This window comes from Drosophila navojoa, chromosome 2, assembly GCF_054131105.1.
Source record: "Drosophila navojoa isolate 15081-1374.11 chromosome 2, UAZ_NAV_1.0, whole genome shotgun sequence".
In the NCBI taxonomy this organism is placed as follows: Eukaryota; Metazoa; Arthropoda; class Insecta; order Diptera; family Drosophilidae; genus Drosophila; species Drosophila navojoa.
Window position 1 is genome coordinate 12,871,055 of NC_142890.1, and position 15,363 is coordinate 12,886,417.

At 42.7% G+C, this 15,363-nt stretch overlaps 4 protein-coding genes across 4 annotated transcripts; all 4 read left to right on the top strand.

Annotated features, from left to right (window-relative positions):
* The first annotated feature begins 3,683 nt into the window (after positions 1–3,683).
* Positions 3,684–5,329, top strand: LOC115564776 (uncharacterized). The gene is made up of 2 exons (XM_030389472.2): positions 3,684–4,285; positions 4,353–5,329. Exons 1-2 carry the CDS (start codon positions 3,855–3,857, stop codon positions 5,278–5,280), a joined length of 1,359 nt encoding a protein of 452 aa, XP_030245332.1. The 5' UTR covers positions 3,684–3,854; the 3' UTR covers positions 5,281–5,329.
* Positions 5,330–6,070: 741 nt separating this feature from the next.
* Positions 6,071–9,235, top strand: LOC115564782 (uncharacterized). The gene is made up of 2 exons (XM_089258070.1): positions 6,071–6,647; positions 6,706–9,235. Exons 1-2 carry the CDS (start codon positions 6,202–6,204, stop codon positions 9,173–9,175), a joined length of 2,916 nt encoding a protein of 971 aa, XP_089114196.1. The 5' UTR covers positions 6,071–6,201; the 3' UTR covers positions 9,176–9,235.
* A 229-nt stretch (positions 9,236–9,464) lies between these two features.
* On the top strand, positions 9,465–11,383 carry LOC115564774 (uncharacterized). The gene is made up of 3 exons (XM_030389470.2): positions 9,465–10,096; positions 10,163–10,418; positions 10,494–11,383. The coding sequence occupies exons 1-3, from the start codon at positions 9,678–9,680 to the stop codon at positions 11,325–11,327; spliced, it is 1,509 nt and encodes a 502-aa protein (XP_030245330.1). The 5' UTR covers positions 9,465–9,677; the 3' UTR covers positions 11,328–11,383.
* Positions 11,384–11,748: 365 nt separating this feature from the next.
* On the top strand, positions 11,749–15,250 carry LOC115564781 (uncharacterized). The gene is made up of 3 exons (XM_030389478.2): positions 11,749–12,478; positions 12,541–12,793; positions 12,851–15,250. Exons 1-3 carry the CDS (start codon positions 12,063–12,065, stop codon positions 15,170–15,172), a joined length of 2,991 nt encoding a protein of 996 aa, XP_030245338.1. The 5' UTR covers positions 11,749–12,062; the 3' UTR covers positions 15,173–15,250.
* Positions 15,251–15,363: the final 113 nt, after the last annotated feature.

Below are 15,363 nucleotides of genomic sequence, written 5' to 3' on the forward strand. Positions count from 1 at the left end.
GCATTACTTAAATAAATACTGAATATATTAATAAGCAAACTCATCATTGTTTATTTATGAGGAGTTACTTGGTTCGTAATCAGGCTGATTTGGGTAAGTATTGGACATAATAATTAAGACTGTTGATTAATTCACTCTGCTCTTTAAACTTAAATCAAGTTTGTCATCCAATATAGCATCACACATAGGTCGAAGCCTATCTAAATGGGAAAGGAAAGGCACATTCAATCCATGGCTCAAAGCATTTCTAATCTGTTTTCTATGCTCATCCCAAATGTCGCATCCATTGTTAACTGCGCAGCATGCGATATGAGTTTATTAAAATATGTTACAGGCTTTTTTTTTACTATGAAGTAAGGATTGAAAACGAGCCTACAGCAAATATCTATTGAGTTTGAGGTTTGATGATGACGCGCTTTGTTAGCATTGTTGTTATTATGAATATATTTTCGCAATGCTCAGGTAGATACTTGTGTCAAGATGTAACCCGCTCTGCATCTAGTCAAGTTTAAATTCTAATAAATATTCTATTCCGAAATTTGTTTACCTTGGCATAATGTCTGCCATCTGAATACGGCACGAATGCCAAAAAGAAAGAAAGCAAAAAAGGAACGCAACAAAAGCCAAAAGAAGATTCTTTTCAACCATAATGGACCGAGTCTACATGCAAGCTCACAATATACATTTATGCCTTTGAGGGCATCTGGCTAAAGCAGATAAAAATAAAAAATAGATCAACTTACTTCGTTTTATGCGCCATTGCACAGTGTGTGTTATTTTTTACAGGGGATTACTTTGTGAGCTGTACATTCATACATTAAATAAGTATTTTTAGGATTAAAAAAAAAAAATAATAATAATAATATTTCGCTTGCTTTATAATTATAGGGTTAAAACCCCTTTTTGGCTAACAGATTATGCAATTCGTCATGAATTTATTAAACTCTTTTGAATATTTGAAAATATTTGAGTTTTGTTACATCTCTCACGCAAAGGCTCTACTGTACAGTGCACACTCTTCGGCTGGCCCACATCTGCTTAGCATATTTGTCTGCATATATCCAATTTCCAAGGCTAATCGTGTATGTACTTTTATTTGGCTTTCAGACCAACTGCGGCAATGGCAGCAGCAGGATTCAAATAAAACGTACAAATAACCTCAAGGCAATGCGAGAGCTCAACACATTAAAGTGAGCAAAAAATTTTAATGAAAAACACGATTCGCATAAGCTAAAAGAAATAATATACAAAAAATGGTTTAGACAACGCAACTCGACTGGCAAATATCCTGTACTGTGTTGAGAATCATGCTGACTATATAATAATAATAATAATTATCTGCGAGTTAAGCTTTAAAATTTATATAAAATAAATACGAATATAATTTATAAAGTTAACTCGCCTCTTGAATTAAAATAAACTACAAGTCATATGTTTTGTTTTTATTCATCATCATACCCAGCACTCACACTTTTCCACAGGGTAAATCCAGGCAGCAAATGATAACCGAAAAGTTTGCATATCTGGAGGCAGCCGCCAAATAAAATTCACTGGCAAACGGCAAACGACTAATCGCGATGCAAATCTGCGGCTGATGTATGGCACTTAATGCTGCATGCAGAGAGACTTTTAACATCACATGTAAACTATATAATCTAGTTTCATTTATTTAGTTATTTTCCTCAAATTACACAAAGTTTTTTGTTTCGATCGTTAAGCATTGATAGAAACAAAACGTGCTAATTCCAGAAAAGCGCTGCCAATTCGAAAGAGCAATAAAAAGCAGAATAATACATGTGCATGTATATAGTATATGTATGCATGTATACAGACTCAGTATATATATATCTATACTGAATCGTCTAAAAGGTGAAAGGCAGAAAGTATTTATAGATGTGCGCCACGTTGCCTGCAGGATATAGCAAAGCCCTAACCCAAATTCTATTGAACTTTTCAGCGATTTTCATTTAGTTCGCAGCCTTAAGCTATGTCAGCTCCAGCAATTTCAGATTTATTGGAAAACCAGCAAGCAACCAGGCAGGCAGTGTGGCAGTCAGGCAGTGAGGCAGTCAGACCTGCTGCTCTGTGGCTGCTGTAAATGATTTGCCAGCATATTTCAAACGCATTTAATGGCACTGCTCATTTGTCTACCAGCAACAGAATCTGCTTGTGGCTTGCCGAAGCCACGGCTGCAGCCACAGACTTGCACTTCGCCATTCGCACAGAACTTTATTGAACGGGAAGTGGAGTGTGAACTGATTTGAGTGCAGGTGTGTGTGTCTTACATATGTATGTGTACATATAATATATATATGTGTATGTGTATATAAAAACAACTATTTCTGCTGTTGTAAACAAATACACAGGAGATACATATATATACATACATATATACTGTTATTAATAGAAACTGTTGCAAGCACTTGATTTCTGTATTATGGGCAAGCAAAACTATCTGTAGAATATTTTTGATAACATGCCCAGAGACTATTTCGAATAACCTTTAATGCAGAGGTAGCCATCGATTATGACTCTTTATTGGAAGCTGTCAGGGCTTTTTCTGTCTGCTGTGCTTTATCGAAACGTAGGCTTAAATAATTTACAAATATATTGTTCCATTGTGTGATTTATTCAATTTCAACAATCATATATTGAAACAATGTGACGTAATTATTCTTTTGTTATGACCAAAAATGTATGAATATTAAATTTAATATGCATCTTTTATTTTAATTTACTTAGTTTTATTCGTTCATTTCATAACTACAGAAGCTTAAGTGCAAATATTTGTTATATGTGTAAGTAGGTAAAAAAAAATTTATGTGTGTGTGTAAATACTTTGTTATATTTAAATTTAATTACAATAATTTAAGTTTTTACCGCAACAAAGTTAATTTGTTACTCAATTATCAATTACATTGCTCCGGGTTTCCATGGGTTCTTCTTTACTAATTGCAGCTCTTCAATATGTTATTAATTTTAATAACACTTTTTACTAACCTATTGGTTGACATCGGTCGCTTCTTTAAATTGGTCACAATGTTACATCATATCAGTTATCAAGCATTAAAGCTTTATTAAATTTTATTTAAATTTTTGATAATTTATTTAAAATTATTTACTCTTCCAAATTGTAAAAGAAATTCAGTTGTATATTCATGCAATTATTAACATTTTCTTTTTATTTAACAGTTAATGTTTAAAGTTTAACTTTAATATCTCTAGGCTAAAAGCCATAGTAGGGCGGTAAAGTTAATTAAAATGATTTTAATTTAGATAAGCACCTGCGGCCAACTATTGTCGCCTGCTGAGAGTCTCTGGAGCTCCTCACCTTGAAGGTGTGTGTCGCAACGCATTGCGTGATAAGCCGCTTATGAGCAAATCAAAGGCAGTTGATACAATAAGTTTAACGCCCAGAAATTGGCCAGGCGTCAGGTTTGTTGTTGCTCTTGTGGCTGTCCTTGAGGGATTTACGCAGCCGCCAAGTGCATCGTCCTGTTAAGTAGCTGCCGTCTTAATGAGCAATACCCTTAAACAATGACATCTAACCCAATTTGACAGCCATCGCTGACCAATTCTCGTGGGCAATTTTGGCTCAAGTGCGCCCGTGTTTAATAATTGGCCATATCGAGGCGATGTCCTAAAAGCAGCTGTATAGGACTCGCATTTAATTAAGCAACCTTTGAACCTGGTGTCATGAGTAGTTGGCTCTACATAAGTTCAGTTCGTTTTGTATCTTTACATAAGTTTCATTCACAAAATTTTATATATAACCGTTTAAACATTTGCTTGACGAACAGAAAATTCTTAAGTTGCAATTATTTTTATAGAAAATTTCAGGTTTTTCAACGATAATGGCTAGAGCTAGTTTTTTATTTAACATTATTGTAACGCGCCTAGAGCTGAGTAAGCATGAAATCGATGAGCCACAAAATCTATTGGTGAATGTGGACTTTAACAAGACTCAGATTAAAGTCACATCGAGCCGCATCAACGTGGACCAGTTCGATGTATTGAAAGGCATCAATTGCCAAACAGATCCAGCAGTATTACGTGACTATCTGGAAGCAAACGGTCTGACCATAATCGTGCGCTACAACGGTGTGGTCCTTGGAAAAGGATGCGTCCCCTTCCTCGAAAGTTTCATTAACCAGATTGACTATGAGATGGACTATTTGACCTATGCAGGCACATGCAACCTCTTTGGGCAGCACAGCCTGGTGGGCTCTATCGATGTGATGTGTTTGCTGACCATCAAATGCGAGAGTCAAGATGATTTCGTAGGGTGAGTGGACACATCTCTATATCGATAGACAGGTATTCCAGTACTGATGCCATATTGACCTTCCTAGACCATGCAAAGACGCCTGCGGGAACATTGCCAGGAAGGACATCATGATATTGATGCGCAATCGAGATGCCGACGCAGTAGCAGACAAATCATATATGACGGAGCCGGAAGAGCAGGAAAACGACACACAATTAGGGCTGGATCTCAGCCGATATCGCAGCATTAATCAGCGTATGAGCCAGTCATCTGAGGACTCAAGCGGAACAGAGGCGTGCTGCCTGCTTAGGGCCATGGCCACGGAGTACGCACAAATCATCGACTCGGTTCTAGAGAAAATTACAGAGTTATCTTCGTCGTCGCCAGATATAAGTTGTCAAGACGTAGATGACGAGGATCTACAATATATTAATTCCGAACTCACGGATTGCCTTATACCATCTACCGGTGCTGATGCGGGCGAGTCGGATATTAAGCCAATACGCTACTGTCCCATTTGCTGTAACTCTGTGTCGTGGATGCCCAAATACGCTCACTGTCCGCGTTGCTGGACCAAGCCCGTGCCACTGGTCGAGATCGAGCCGGAGGGATTGCCCACAGCTGACCAAATCATAAAGTCCTATGTCGAGGAGCCTGAGGAAGCTGCCATGAAGAAGCTGTCTGCCATGACAGCAGAAGAGCCTGCCGAGGCAGTCTGTAAGCCTCCAGAGAAGAAAGCGACAAACAGGCACCGTGACCGTTGCCGCTGCAAGAGACGCAAGATCTGCTCCCACTGTCGCGTTCGCAAAATGTGCGCGGAGCTAATCTCATCAACAGACCAGACAGCTCCGCCAAAGACAGATGAAGAAGACGTGCAGTCCATCAATAATCGTCCGCAACTGAGAAATGTATTAATGGAGCTCAATTATCTCTACCATCAAAGGGACAACAAAGTGCAAAAGTCTCGCACGAAGTCCCAACTCTGTGGGGGCCAAAACACCAAATCATTGTAATATATCGTATTTTGTGCAAATATATGTATCTTAATTTATATCAATAGAATTGAAGCGGTTTTTTTTTTAGCTTTTAACTTTGATAACTTAGCGAATAATTGATAATGCTTTGAAAAAATTTATGGAAATAAAAAATTCAATATAAATAATAAAACAATTTCAAAATATATTTAACAGTTGTCTTCGGATATAAATGCACCAGCTCCTAAAATGAAGTCATACAAATATAATTGAGTATTTTTCACCAAAAGGTTGACGGTAAATGTATTATCATAGTTAATTGAAAAAGTTCATCGTTCAGAGTGGCAAAGCTTCACTCGCTCATGAGCAGAGCACAGACTCATGCTGAACGCCAAATTAATGCGAAAAATTTAATTAAAATTGAACTTAATTTAGATAAGTGCATGAGGTGAAATAATATCACACACTTCGAGCACGAGAGCAACAAAAATATATGTGGAGCGCGTGGTGGCGGCACATTGCGTGCTAAGCGGCTTACAGGCAAATCAAAGGCAGCTGAAGCGATAAATGTGTGGCGCTAAAGCAGGTTTGTGGCTTAGTGCGGAATGCTTTGTTTGGGTTTGTGGAGTTCGTTTTAAGTGCATTCCACACACAACTAGGCAAATATTGAAATAGGCAGAGTCTTTATGAGAATTGCAATAAAGAAGAAAGACAAAAATATACTCAATATTTGATATATATGAGTTGCATTAAGAATGCACCACCCTTAAAAAACAGAAATGTATTTCCATTTGAAATTTATAGTATTCGAATCGAACAGCATTTTAAGTCATGATACATTCATTCTAATTCATTATTGTAGAGTTTTTTAAGGGTTTCGGAGTGCCAAATCTTAACTTATATTTTTAGTTTTTATTTTCTTAGATTCTTTGTAGTTTTTATTTTAATAGTAAATTAAAAATGTCGGAACATCAGTCGAAGGCACCGACCTTCCTTTTCGACATTATTGTAACTCGCTTGCAGCTTACCAAGGAAAAAGTCGATGATCCATCAAAACTAATTGTTAATCTAAAATTTAATAACATTCCCATGTCCATAACGCCCAGCCGTATAAACGTGACCGACTTTAAGGCTGGACGTCAGTCAGCAATCACATGTGATCCCGAGATCCTTCGCCAAGGTCTCGAGGCGCAGGGATTGCCGATGACTGTGCGTTACAGTGGAAAGCCTGTGGGAACTGCAACATTAAAGTTTCCCCAATCCTTCGTCGATCGCATTCAGGACGGCATGAGCGACCTATATCATCAGGATTCGTGCACTCTAGTTAAGCGTGATGTAGTGGCTGGCACTTTGGAGGTGTTTTGCAGTCTAATCATCAAGTGTGAGACCCTAATAGAAACAACAGAGTAAGTCAACCTATAATTGAACCAAAGCATTCGACTGACATTCTAGTGCTTCACTTAGACCCTGTAAGAAGAGTTGTACCAACCTAGGAAAGGCCATAAAAGAGGCAGACATTATGTTTTTAATTGGCAGTAATGACCCCTGTGAATCGGTATGTGAGCCATGTGCAGAGCAGATAGAGACAGAGGAGGGCGATGAACGACTCCGAATGGATTTGAATCGCTATCGCGGCGACAATGAGCGGGCAACTCTGCCGCCTACAGAGAACTATAAGCTGGAAGCGACCTCCCTGCTGAAGGCTATGGCAGATCAATGCGGTCTTGCAATTGACTCGGTTATGAAGAAAGTAAACAAATTGCCCAAAGACGAGCTTATATTCACAGACTGGAGTCGTCAACAGACGCCGTTCACGCAAAAGTATGTCGATCGGACAATAAGTGTTCCACTTGGCGACATTGAAGTGATGGGCATAAAGCCCATTCGCTTCTGTCCCGTGTGCCTCACCTCAATGTCATGTCTACCCAAATACGCGCCCTGTCCCAAGTGCGACACGAAGGCAATGCCCAAGCGTGACCTTCTTTCAGAGAAACCTCTTACCGCTGATCAAATCATTAATCAGTGTCTGAGACAACCCAAAAAACAATCCGAAAACTTTTGCGAAGATCCCTGTGCAGAGCCAGCCAGTGACGAGAAAGAGAAAGAGAATGAGAATGAGAATTTGGGTACGAGAACGTGTACGTGTAAGGGAGGCCAGTATTGCACCCATTGTCGCATCCGCTGTATGTGTGCAGACATTCTTGGCCCCGTCCCTGGTGCCGGGGAGGGGTGTCCCAAAGTGGAGCCAAACGAAAATGAGGACTTTTGTGTCATAGTCGAGCCCAATCAGCTGTCGTGCAGCCCTTACTTGGAGCGAGTGTTTGCCGAGCTTCGAGATCTTTATAAGAAAAGAGACGAGAAGAAGGCTGCTCAATTAAATAAGCACTGCGCGCAGAATCTCTTGCAGCTCAAACTATCCCAGAACAGCTCGCATATGCTGACCCAAAAGTCATCGACGGGTGCCATCGTAAAGGTGACCGGAAGTCCAACCTTTATGCATCGCATGCCGCATGGGCCGAAGATTGGCCACAAGACTTGCTTGAGGCAGGAGCTCAATGTATCCAGACGCCACGGCTGGGCGTGGCCGTCGACCAAGAAGGCTCGCAAATACGGCTGGCGCCCGGGAGCTATTTGCCGCTATGCCGGAGCCGTAATGAGATTTTTCTTATGCTCAGCGGAAAATAATGCCTTTAACACCTGTCAGGAAGCGGAAGAGGACGAGAGGAGCATACAGCCATCGATCCTCAATATGCGCAAGAAAAACGGCGCAATTTACATAACTCTGCGTGCGGTGAACAGCCCGCACATGGAGATGAAGCCCATCGTGTTCAAGATAGTCAAGAGTGATCTCGCTGTCGCACTCAGGGAGATCAAGAAGAAGCTGAAGCAGAAGGGCTTTCCCAAATGCGTCTGCCACAAGTCCGTCATGATGTGCGTCTGCCGGGACGCCGTGGATAAAAAACATCTGGCACGGGCACTGCAGAAGGAGTGTAAGCTGCGAAGAATGGAAAGCTGCATAGATCGCTTGATCCTAACGGACACCAGTGAGAGCGAGATGGAGTTCAATTTCGATGTGACACCCCCATTGGCCGTCGGCAAGCCCCAGCTGGCGATTAAGCCACGTACCTTTACATTGAGTACGCAAACAGATGAGAAAGATAAAATCGTTCCACCACTATATCCAACCGAGCTCGATCCCTATTGGCGTGTCTACGACTGCGCTGCGGGCGATCGGTACACTGGAACAGCATTTGGTAAGCCCGGGGAGGTTGCATTCGAGGATGGACTTTTTGGACATGGGGGCGGTGGACCGCACGGTGCATCAGGTTCGCCCGGGGGCAGACCTAAGCTAGCTGGAATATGGGGCTCCGGGCAAGGTGGTCCCATGCGTGGGGGCGCACGTGGCGGTGCAGGAGGCGTAGGAGGCGGGCGTGGTGGTCCCGGGGGCATGGGTGGACTTGGGGGTATTGGGGGAGGTAGAGGCGGAAAAGATTTTCCAGGCGGTAAAAAGAAACCACAGCCAACTCCGTTCATCCCTGTACGAATGCCTAAGCGCCACGTTGAAGGTGTTAAACGAGCTATTCAAGCCGAAAAAGATGCAGTTAAGAATGAAATCGCTCGAAGGAAGAAGGGTATTGACCTCATGAAGTATTTAATGAAAGATGGCGCTATTCCCACGCCCTGGAATCCGAATGAGCCCAAGCCTGAAGTCAAGTCCAAGGTCAAGACGGGTCCGGTTGTTGGGGCCGATGGATTGACCGATGCGCAGCGCAAACGAAAGGCTCTCAACCAGGTTTGCGCACCACCATTCGACAGCTTAGCCAAGCTTGGTAAAGGTATCGATCCGTGCATCAATCAATGCTACTATCCATGCGCTAACCAGTGCTACAATCCATGCGTCCAATATTGCAATCCTTGTCCCTACTATTGTTAAAACAATCAGGAAGATATTTATACTGGGATGCCAGACAAAGTATTCCCATTATTAATCAAATTTAAGCACGACATCGAACCAGGTGAGCGTGATCAATGTCAAGGTATAGATATGTACAAATTAATAATTTGAATAAATAGTTTGTGAATTTTACCTTAGCATTAAGAGAAATCAAAAGTACTTTTATTTTATGCTTCCAACTGCAACGGTCCTCAATATGAGAATTTATTTAGTTCATGCACATGTACTTTTTTGGGGAACTGTATTCGAAATTATTAACTTAATCACAGTAGCCGCTCATGTTACACATGTTTGCTTTATGTTTGTAACGTCCGAAATCAAGTTTTCAAAAATTCTTAGATAATGTAATACTATTTTTATAAAAAACATATTTTAAAATAAAAAAAATTTTAATTAGACGCATTTAAATTCCCGGCTACTAAAAAATAGTCAAAACTGACAGCCTTCATCAGAATATCTCTCTAAAATATAAGCAATCGAAATGGATAGCATTAACTTTGTGGTCGACCTCATCGTGACTAACTTTGACAGTCCCGATATAGAAGATTTCAGTAGTATGCAAATTGTGGCCAAGTTTGGTGGCACAAAAATAATTCTGCCAGCCGACTGCATAAATGTGTCCGACTTCAAAACTGGTGCGGGAGTGGATATCGCAGCACCATCGGCAAAGTTGCGCAAAAACCTTGAGGACAATGGAGTGACGATGGTGGTCTCATACAGGAGTAAGACCATCGGTGCCGGTCAGATAGCTGTGCCCCAAGACATCATAGACATGATAGAAGCTGGAATGTCTGATCTGTTGTATGTAGACACCTGCACCATTGAGAAGGAGGGCGTGTATGTTGGCAAGGCAGAAGTGCTGTGTCGCATCGTCATCAAATGTGATGATCTGGAAATGGAGTTAGTAGACCTATGTGTAAAGTATAAAAGTGTGGCACCTACATATATGCATCATATGTTTTACAGGGAGGAGAGGATTGAGTGCGTGCGCAATGTGGAGAAAGCGATTAATAAGCAGGACATCCTGTTTGTTTTGGGTAAGCCGCAGGAATGTGCTCGCGTTTGTGATCCTTGCCAGGAAGTTTTGGAGCCAGATGAGGGCGATGAAAGGCTTAATCTAGATTTAGGACGCTACAGAAGCTCAGCGACCAAGGCCCAAAGAGTAACTGCGGCAACTACCACAAGTGTGCCCATAGGAAGCAATGCCTGCTGTCAGCTAAAGGTGAGAGTGGGTGCAAGTGGCTTAAATCGTCGATTAGTTTTTCCTTAGCGCCAGTGAAATATTGTCTATTTGCAGCAAATGACAAAGGAATGTGAGAAAATGATTAACTCCCTTACCTCTCGCTTTGGCAAGCCAAAGGCTGTAACGTCGCTATGCTGGGGCCCAGACGGAAAGGATCTGGGCGGTACTTGCAGTCCCATCAACCAATACTATCAGGATAGTGCTATGCCAAGTGATTTACGTGGTCCATGCTTCTCCTATATACCAGCACGTGAAGGCTACAGTCCCGACTTTTGTGATCCGACTCTGATACCAGCGCAAATCAGTGACATAAATAAGCCATTCATAAAACCACCTCGCTTTTGTCCCATCTGCCTGACCAACATGTCGTGGCTTCCCAGACTGGCTGACTGTCCCAGATGCGGTGCCAAGGCTATGCCGGTCATTGAGGCACGGCATCGGGAGAAGAAACTCACATCAGAGCAAATAATATTAGAGGTTTTGGGAGAGCCGAAGCTCGACTCCGAAATGTGCGAGGATCCTTGCCAAAAAGCGGAAAGGGAGCGTAGGGAGAGGAGCGAAGGGAAGGATGGGAGCTTTGGTGGGGGAAGCAACAAAAAGTGCGAGTGCAAGGGTGGCCAATTTTGTGCCCACTGTCGCATACGTCAACTCTGTGCAGGCATTTTTAAAGCTGCCAAAAATGAAGTAGAATGCCCCAATGCTACGCCAAGTGCCTCCGAGGACTTTTGTGTGAAAGTGACTGACCCTCAAGAGTGCACGACACATTTGACACACGTGTTCTCTGAACTGCGGGACTTGTACCGTATGAAAGACATGCAACGTAGAGAATATTGTGGACATAAGCCCGCTAAAAAGCGTCCTTTAAGAAAAAATAACAGCAAGCATTAAACAATTTGGAAAGAGCCAAACGAAAATGAAGACTAGCTTACTTACCCCTTAGCATTTGCTGAGCTAAGGATCATTATATAGAAAGAGAAAGAAGAAAGCTGCTACAATGAAAGTCTTTATTGGACCTCAAACACTCTCAAACAGTTTGACGGGAAGACTGGTCCATACATAGAGCCAGATGGAGCACCGCTGCAGGGCGCAAAACTAAATTTTTATCATTGTTCTATTCAATTCTGACTAAGAATCATAAGAAAGTTGATGATATATGTATAGAAGGCAACTTAGATACTAATCAAAAATAATAAGATATTTAAAAGAAAATTAAGCATTTGTTTATTGTTTATCTTGCTCGAAAATATGCTTTAAAATGTCATCAAAATGGGTTTGTATTCGAATTGGAATATATATACGTATAGTTTGATTTGATTAGAAAAGCTAGCCGCGTAGATAACGACGGCAAGCAAATGTATTATTTTTATCATAGTAGCATTTGATTTAGAACGTGTACACATCCAGAGCTTCAGAAATCAGATTTTGAAAAATTCTTAAGTAATGCAATAGTATTGTCTGTAAAAAATTAATGTAGAAAACACTAAAAAAAAATTGTAATTAAATTTAATGTACTAAATACCATTGCAAGAGAACCCCTTTCAAAATTTTTGGTTTTACTCGAAAAAGCACAGACCCAGAGCTAAAATTTCATTGTAATCTAAAAGCAATCAAGCAAACTGCACAATGGAGAGCATCAACTTTGTGCTCGACATTGTCGTTACCCAGTTGGAAAGTCCCGAAATTAAAGATTTCAGTAAGGCGCAAGTAACCGCGAATTTTGGCAATGCAAAAGTGAATCTGTCAGCGAGCAGCATAAATGTAACAGACTTCAAAAGTGGTGCCGGAGTGCTTCTCAAAACTTCACCCAAAAAATTACGTAAGAGTATTGAGGATTGCGGCATAGTGTTGACGGTCTCGTATAATAATAAGGTGATCGGGACCGGCCAAATATCTGTGCCTCAAAAGACAATAGATTCTATAGACGCAGGAATGTCAGATTTAATGTATGTGGGCTGTTGCCCCTTTGAAAGGGAAGGCGAGTATGTTGGCAGAGCAGAAGTGCTATGTCGCCTCATCATTAAATGCGATGAGCTGGCCAAGTGAGTGAATCCCTGTGCATAGTTGGTTCTTATTGACCTTATATGCGTTATGTTTCTTACAGTCAGGTACAGACTCCATGCGTGAGTAATGTGGACAAGGCGATCAACAAGCAGGACATCATGTTCCTGTTGAGTGATACCCAGCGATGTCCGAGCTTTTGTGATCCCTGTCAGGACGCGTTGGATGCAGATGAAGGTGATGAGAGGCTGACACTAGATTTAGGACGTTATCGTAGCCCCACCGGCAAGAGTCAGAGAGTATCAGAAATTTTTACACATAAGCCAACAGGATCAAAGGCTTGTTGTGAGCTCAAGGTAAGTCGACGAGTGATTTCCTTACGACTCTGGAATTGAGCTTTGATTTTGTTGCAGCAAATGGCAAATGAGTGTGAACAGATTGTTGATTCTATTACCGCTCGCGTAGGCCAACCCAAGGATATCAAGCCACCCTGTCGGGTGCCAGAAGGCCCAGAACTGGATGGTGTTTGTAATATACCGAGCCAATATTTTCAGGATAGTATAGCACTGGCTGATGCGTATGGTCCGTGTTTTTCGTATATACCAGCACGACAAGACGATAGTCCCGATTTCTGCGATCCCGCGCTAATACCTGCCCCAATCAGTGACTTAAATAAGCCATTTATAAAGCCACCACGCTTTTGTCCCGTCTGTCTGGCCAACATGTCATGGCTTCCCAAGCTGGCTGCCTGCCCCAAGTGCGGTGCCAAAGCAATGCCGGTGCTTGAGGAACGGCACAAAGAGAAAAAATTGACTCCAGACCAGATCATACAAGAGTATTTGGGAAAGTCCACCAATGCTGATCATTGCGAAGATCCCTGCGAAAAAGCGGAAAGGGAGAGAAACGATGAGGACGAATGCTCGAAAAAGTGCGAGTGCAAGGGTGGAAAATTTTGTGTCCACTGCCGCATACGTCAGCTCTGTGCGGACATTTTTAAAGCTACTAAGAATGAGATGATATGCCCCAAGGTTAAACCGAAATCCTCCGAAGATTTTTGTGTGAAAGATGAAGACTCTGAAGATTGTAAGCCATATCTAGCGCGTGTGTTCTCTGAACTGAGGGACTTATACGAGATCAAAGACACGCTCCGCATTAATAATTGTGGAATGAAACAGGACGAAACAGGAGGAGAAACATGCTCGTTGGAAAAAATACCGGTCAATAAGACTGTAAAAACTGCGAAAAGTTATAAGCCAATCAAACGCAAGCCACCCGTTTTTAGCAACCTGCACAAGAATTGCGTGAAGTCGGAAGGGGTAGTCGCTCGTAATCGTGGCTGGGCATGGGGCCTAAGGGAGGAGGCATGGAAGTACGGCTGGCGTCCAGGATTTGTCAAAAAGTCCGTCAAGCGTCTGATGGATTTCTTCTTACGCTACTCTCCAGATGACACTGCTTTCAATTCCTGCACAAAAGTGGAAGAAGAAGAAGCAATGAGGAAAGAAGAAGAGACACCGACTCTGAACGTATGCAAAAAGAATGGCGAGATCCTAGTCACACTGCAACCGATCAACAATGGAACTGTGCAAATGAAACCGATTGTGTTCAAGGTAGTCAAGAGTGATCTAGCCGTTGCTCTTAGCGCCATCAAGAGGAAGCTCAAAGCAAAGGGCTTCCCCAAGTGCACCTGCCACAATACGGTGAGAATGTGTGTCTGCCGGGACCCGATAGCCAAGAAGCATCTCGAAGCGGCGATAGAGAAGGAAAGCAAACGTTGCGGAATGCAGAGCTGTGTGAACGAACTGGTGCTCACCGACACCAGTGAGAGCGATATGGAGTACGATTTTAATGTGTCACCGCCAGCGGCTTCAGCATCTCCGCGCTCAAAGCCCATCACTATGAACAATGGCACTCAGACAGCCAAGAAGGATTCAGTAGTACCATCAAAGTATCCAACTAAGCTGGGTCCCTATTGGCGTCAATATGACTGTGCGGCGGGCGATCGCTACACCGGCACAGCATTTGGTTCCCCGGGTGAGATTGTGTTTGAGGATGGATTCTTTGGACACGGGGGCGGCGGACCACACGGGGCTTCTGCTGCTCCGGGTGGAAGACCGAAGGTCCCAGGAATATGGGGCTCCGGGCAGGGCGGACCTATGACTGGTGGTGGACGCTCCGGGGGACCAGGCGGACGAGGAGGACCAGGTGGCAGAGGAGGGCCAGGCGGACCAGGCGGTCCAGGGGGTCCAGGCGGACTAGGCGGACCAGGTGGTCCACTAGCTGCCCTCTTTAAAGACAAATCGTTCCCCGGTAATAAAAATAAAGAAGGCAAAGGCAAGAGCGCCCCAATCCCAGTTCGAATGCCCAAAAAGCACTATGAGAAGCTAAAGCAGGCCGCTAAGGCTAAAGAAGCGGCAAAGCTTAACGAGATAGCCAAAAAGAAGAAGGGCGTTAACCTCATTGATTACTTAATGAAAGATGGCGCTATTAGCAAACCCTGGGACCCGAACAATCCACCCCCAAAGAAAACCGCCAAGGACTTGCTAAAGGAGGAAATAGAAAAGAAGGAAAGACTCCAGGCTGGAGAACGCAAACGACGCGCCCTACTGGGCACGTGCATACCCCCCCTCGAAAGTATGCCGCGTCTGGGCAGGGGCTACGATCCCTGCCAATGCTACTACAATCCCTGCCATCCATGCGCAGCCCAGTGTTGCTATCCGTGTTGGTCCTATCAGTAGTAGCACTCAAATACCAGTAAAATGCCAACGTTCAGTTGTCTAGAATAAACTTTTACAATAAACTATATATCATAATTGAATTCTTCGGAATGGGATTGGGATTAGAGTTTGTACTCCATGAGCTATCAAGAGAAAGTTTTGTGAAAGGAGCGGGGGATTCTTGTGCTATAGCTTCCCTATCGCAACATTTA